At 52.5% G+C, this 5,660-nt stretch overlaps 1 protein-coding gene across 1 annotated transcript in view; it reads right to left on the bottom strand.

The window, feature by feature from the left end:
* LOC113216301 (glycine dehydrogenase (decarboxylating), mitochondrial) overlaps nt 1–5,178 on the bottom strand; it is a gene marked incomplete in the record, with an annotated part of 18,128 nt that extends 12,950 nt beyond the window's left edge. The window contains 16 exon segments of the mRNA XM_052273771.1: nt 1–299; nt 381–526; nt 604–711; nt 953–1,160; nt 1,246–1,393; nt 1,504–1,649; nt 1,729–1,845; nt 1,926–2,127; nt 2,214–2,578; nt 2,652–2,878; nt 2,966–3,365; nt 3,537–3,762; nt 3,874–4,038; nt 4,125–4,260; nt 4,683–4,761; nt 4,859–5,178. Coding sequence (XP_052129731.1) covers nt 183–299; nt 381–526; nt 604–711; nt 953–1,160; nt 1,246–1,393; nt 1,504–1,649; nt 1,729–1,845; nt 1,926–2,127; nt 2,214–2,578; nt 2,652–2,878; nt 2,966–3,365; nt 3,537–3,762; nt 3,874–4,038; nt 4,125–4,260; nt 4,683–4,761; nt 4,859–5,059 — 2,991 coding nt within the window.
* Between the last annotated feature and the right edge of the window lie 482 nt (nt 5,179–5,660).

The following is a 5,660-nucleotide window of genomic DNA, read 5'->3' as shown; positions in this document are numbered from 1 at the left end:
TTATCAGTCTTATATTAAACTCCTTCCCAAAGCTAGAGTTTACATTGGACATACATAATAACTGCAATCTACATCATACAAAGATTGTTGTCAGTAAAATAATTCTTAGTTAACTAAATCTTAAAAACCTACAGCTTTTCAGGTACATGTACATTCAGAATTGAATCACAGTAATACACGCCTTATGCATTGAATTCTGGCAGTATAGGAGGGCATGTGCACACTAAATGCTTGTCTCCATATAAGTCATCTATCCGTCCAACACTGGGCCATATTTTGTTCTCTGCTCGTACGAATGGCTGTAACAAAATAATGCTGTGTTAGGATTTCAGCAACAGAATTAAAACATCTTTCTGTGAAATTGATCATTGTATCCTTACCGCTGGAAAAGCTGCTTGCTCTCTTGTGTATGGTCGATCCCACTCACTATTAATAACTTGCATCTGGGTGTGAGGTGCCATTTTCAGTGGGTTGATTCTGGTATCCATACGACCCTCTTCAACTTCTAGGATTTCTTGCCTAATGGCTGTGAAATTTTAATGTTAGTTAACTTAATTTGACTAAAACTGATTCTATGATATTCATTAAAATTAAAGAACTTACAGATAAGTGCTTCACAGAATCTATCCAGCTCCAGTTTATCTTCTGATTCTGTTGGCTCTATCATTAAAGTACCTGCCACAGGCCATGACATTGTTGGAGCATGGAATCCTGGAATAAGATGATCGTAAGTATTAGTCTAAAGGTGTGAATGTGTATCAATTTTCTGTATTAAGCTCTCTGTGAATGGGAAAAAACTTCAAGGTCTGAAAGTTAAAATTTTTAGATGGCCGGCCTCACATCTTGTGCTTTTTTTCAAAAGCAAGATGGTGACTGACGAAGCCAGGCGATCCACAAATATCAGAAAATCATGAAATACAAATGGCATATTGTGAGTTGTTATTTTCTTTACCATAGTCCATAAGTCTCTTCGCAATATCTACAGCCTCAATTTTTGCAGTTTTCTTAAATTCACGAACGTCAATGATAAACTCATGAGCACAAAGGCCTGTTGCTCCTCTGAACAAAGTTGAGTAATGACCTTCAAGTTTCTTACTCATGTAGTTTGCATTCAAAATTGCTACTTGTGTTGCCTTTCTCAGTCCCTGAGGACCCATCATCTGTAATAAAAGAAGCATATCTAAATTAGAATTTGTTGTGAAAAGTTGTTTAAGTTCCACTGGTTTGCTGTTAGTTGAGTTCAACCTTTATGTATGCCCATGATATAGGAAGAATAGCTGAAGATCCATAAGGAGCAGCACTCACTACTCCAAATGACTTTGCATCTTCACCCATATCAGCCATAGGATTAATAACAGGGTGACCTGGTAAAAATGGAGCAAGGTGTGCTTTCCTGTAAAATATAAAATATTTCTTGAAAACATTTAATTTTTAGACAATATTATGATGAAATTCTGGGTCATTTAAACAGTATTTAAAAGTGACATCATTTTATTAACTTACACTCCTATAGGTCCCATACCAGGACCACCTCCACCATGGGGAATGCAGAATGTCTTGTGCAAGTTCAGATGTGACACATCAGATCCGTAATCACCAGGACGACAAAGGCCTACTTGAGCATTCATATTTGCACCATCCAGATAAACCTTGCATTAAAAATTGAATTATGTTTATTTTATGAGTTTGAAATTTTAGATATTGCAATTGGCTGAAGCTGAAATTCACCTGGCCTCCATGTTCGTGGACTAGTTTGCAGACATCTGCGACAGTCTCTTCAAACACACCGTTAGTGGATGGATATGTTATCATCAGGCATGAGAGATTTTTGCTGTGCTCCTCAACCTGCAACATGTATTCAATTAATATTAAACCCCTTTATTTCTAAAATTTTAACCAGAAAAGTGAACTAGAGCCAATTTTACCTTTGCCTTTAGGTGGCCCATATCGATTAAGCCGTCTTTGTTAACATTTATCGGCTCCACCTGCATACCCGCCATTTGTGCAGATGCAGGATTTGTCCCATGGGCAGATACAGGGATCAGGCAAATTTTCCTATTACCATCACCATTGTGCTCATGATAGCTTTGGATTGCTCGCAGACCAGCATATTCTCCTTGTGCTCCACTGCAAAGTGAGAGGACAGCTTCAGACAACGTGCTTCCTCTAGTCCTCATTATATTCCATAACAGTATGTGATACAATTTCATTACCTGTTGGGCTGGAACGATATCCGGTCGTAGCCGGTGACGGCGCAGAGGTCGTGCTCCAGCTCCTGGAACAGTTGCTGGTAGCCCTTAGTCTGAGACACCGGTGCGAACGGGTGGATGTCAGTGAAGTGGCGGAAGCTGCACGGCATCATTTCCGTTGTGCCGTTGAGCTTCATGGTGCAAGACCCGAGCGGGATCATGGAGTGGACCAGTGACACGTCCTTGTTCTCCAGGGCCTTCATGTAGCGCACCAGCCGAGCCTCGGAGTGGTGCGAGTTGAACACAGCATGAGTGAGGAAGGGAGATGTGCGGCGGAACACGGACTCCTTGATGCTGCCCTTGGACACCACGTCGTCCTGGGACATCAACTAGACAAAGGGTGACGGTCAGTCTGCGGTCATTCCCCGGATATGTATTTCCACTGATTCTGTTTGCACTCACGCCCTCCACAGTGTCGTCGCTGCCGAAGACAGCGAGGAGGTCCTGGACGTCGCTTAGTTTGACGGTCTCGTCCAGGGAGACGCCCAGGCATCCGTCATCGAATGAACGGAGGTTGATTTGTTTCGCAGCCGCCCGGCTGACCACCTCACCCTGGGAGAGCTTCGGGCGCACCTTGAGCGTGTCGAAGAAAAGGGGGTTGAGCACCTGGTTGCCGCTGGAGCGCAGACCTAGGGGGTGGAGCAAACGAGGTGAGCAAGTTGACGAACCAAGTGTGAGAAAACGAGCACGGACCACACGGCCACGGCACCACTTACCGGCCGCCAGCACGAGCGTCATGTTGTGGATCTTGAGCGCGATGTCGCGGAGCCCGGTCGGGCCGTGGTACACGGCGTACATGGCGGCCATGTTGGCGAGCAGCGCCTGGGCCGTGCAGATGTTGGAGGTGGCCTTGTCCCTGCGGATGTGCTGCTCGCGGGTCTGCAGCGCGAGGCGGTAGGCGTCGCCGCCGTTGGCGTCCCTCGTGACGCCGATCATGCGGCCGGGCATGAGCCGCACCAGCGACTGGCGGCACGCGAAGAAGCCGGCGTGCGGGCCGCCGTAGCCCATGGGCACGCCCATGCGCTGCGCCGAGCCCACGGCGATGTCCGCGCCCATGTCGGAGGGCGGCCGCAGCAGCGTCAGCGCCAGCAGGTCCGTCGCCATCACCACCAGGGTCTGCGGGAGGCAGGGAGGTGCGGCAGCGTTAGAGCAAGAGCCCAGGCGTGGTTTTAAGGGGATGGGGGCTGCGGTCAGCCCCAGGAAGCCGCCCGTGAGGTAAGCAAATCGCTGTATGCAACCCCCAAATCACATCGACCCCCCTGTCAGCCCACCTGAAACCTCGCTTACCCCGTTGTCGTGTGCCTGGTCGACGATGGCCGTGAAGTCGTGGATGTCGCCGTTGGTGTCCGGGTACTGGATGAGGACGCCCGCCACGTCCCGGTTGGAGAAGTCGGCCGTGTTGATGTCGACGACCTCGACGGTCAGGCCCAGCGCGTCGGCGCGCGTCTGCACCACGCCCACGGTCTGCGGGTGCAGCTGGTCGGACAGCACCAGCTTCCGCCTCTTGTTTTGCCTGTGGCGGGAAGCAACAAGAGTCTGTCAAACCTCTGCAGGAAGGAAAGTCGGGAAGGCAATGACGACGTCGTGAGCCTTCGGTCGTTTTGGTAGTTGTTGGGGTAGTCACCTGAAGCACAGGCTGAGAGCCTCCGCTGCCGCAGTACCCTCGTCCAGGAGCGAGGCGTTGGCGACCTCCATCCCGGTCAGGTCGGAGACCATGGTCTGGAAGTTGAGCAGGCTCTCCAGGCGGCCCTGTGCCACCTCTGGCTGATAAGGTGTGTACTGCGTCGTCCTGAAAACACCCCGTGCAGGACAATTACTTCCCCAATCCTCGCATCCCTCCGGCTCCTTCCCTTTGAAATGTCAGTGCTCTCGTACCAGCCGGGGTTCTCGAAGACGTTCCGCATGATGGCGTGGGGCACGCAGCAGTTGTAGTACCCCATGCCGATGTACGAGCGCCATATCTCGTTCTTTTCCGCCACCTGTCGGGCGCGCTCGATGAGGTCGTACTCGGCTGTAGGACACGGAAAACGCGGGCGTATGTATTAGTTTGGGTGACGTGATCAATGATTGCATCGCTAGAGACGAGGCGTTACGTGGGAGCCCACGCGTTCCGGACAGCCACCGACGGACAGTCGCTGACCCCGGGAGACTTGACCCCCTAGAGGGAGGGCGGCGGGCGGCGGAAAGAAGAGAGGGGAGAGTCGCGCAGTGGCGTAAAGATAATCAATCCACGGCCGCTCGAGTTCGGCTGCTTTGGTCGCCAACCGCGAGACACATCTTGCCCAATTTTGAGATAATTTTATTGCAGCAAAAAGCTGCGTGGGTTGTTACGAGACCGATCAATATCGTCCACCAGATACATTAACTAAAACTAGAAACTATTTTCTCCGAGATTGTTGCAGTTTTTCTGAACGGTGATCGAGTGGTACTTACACATTGGCGGGGTAATGTCGAGCTTCGCGTTGAACTGGATGTTCTTTGGCACGGCCTTTAGTGTCAGCTCATCTAAGGACTGAGGACACGGAGGTGCATTAGCGGACGTGGCATTTTTGAGCCATGGCGCGCAGGGGACGGAAAGGGCGGAGCTGTGCTTCTCCACTCCGACTCACCTTGTAGCCGATGAAGTCCAGCATCTCCTTTTGCTCGAAGTCCCTGGGGCCGATGTGCCTGGAGGCGAACTCGTCCTTGGGGAAGGCCTTGTTGCTCGCGGCCGAGCTGGCCGCCCGGACCAGGCGCAGCAGCGACAGACCCATCGGCGTCCCCGGGGCGGTCGCCATCGCCGTCCTCAGCACTCCGCACGCGCGTATCATCTCTAAGGTCTACTTGTTTTTCAGGGCTTGAATGTATGCTCTCCGTGTCCTCGCGGTCCTGCTCGGCCCCTTGCTCGCGCGACGCGGTGCTGCGTCCACCACTGACTGGCACCAGGTCGCGGCGCGCGGCTGGACCACGCCGCCGGCCGGCACCGCGGCCCCCGACGGCCTCCCCCTCCTCCCTCTTTCCCCCGCGGTAAAACAACAACCTCTCTATCGCTTTCCCACTTTCTTCTCAATGCCAGCGAGCGATTAGACGGCGGCGGCGCGCCAAGCGGGAGCTGCTTCCAAAAACAAGGGTCTGCGATGTGGGATAAGGTCAGGCCAGGGCCGACGACGCCCTCACCTCGCGTGGTGACGCATCCCCCTGGACCGACGACGGCCCCGCCCCCAGCCTCGCTCCAGTATCAGAGACCTCATCCTCGTGCCACTGCTCTCTGCCTCGTGCGTAAAACATTCCCCGGGGCCCGGGGCCGGGCCGTGGCACGTCGACGTCGATGTTTACTGATTGATTCTCTCGTTTTCTTGTTGACGCCCGGGCGGTGGTGTGGTGGCGGGCGCGGCGGCGGGGGCGGGTGCAGCAACAGCCAGCGTTTCGCAG

Source organism: Frankliniella occidentalis, unplaced genomic scaffold (genome assembly GCF_000697945.3).
Source record: "Frankliniella occidentalis isolate FOCC.00 unplaced genomic scaffold, Focc_3.1 Scaffold298, whole genome shotgun sequence".
NCBI classification, from domain to species: Eukaryota; Metazoa; Arthropoda; class Insecta; order Thysanoptera; family Thripidae; genus Frankliniella; species Frankliniella occidentalis.
This window is presented reverse-complemented; position numbering and strand designations above follow the sequence as displayed.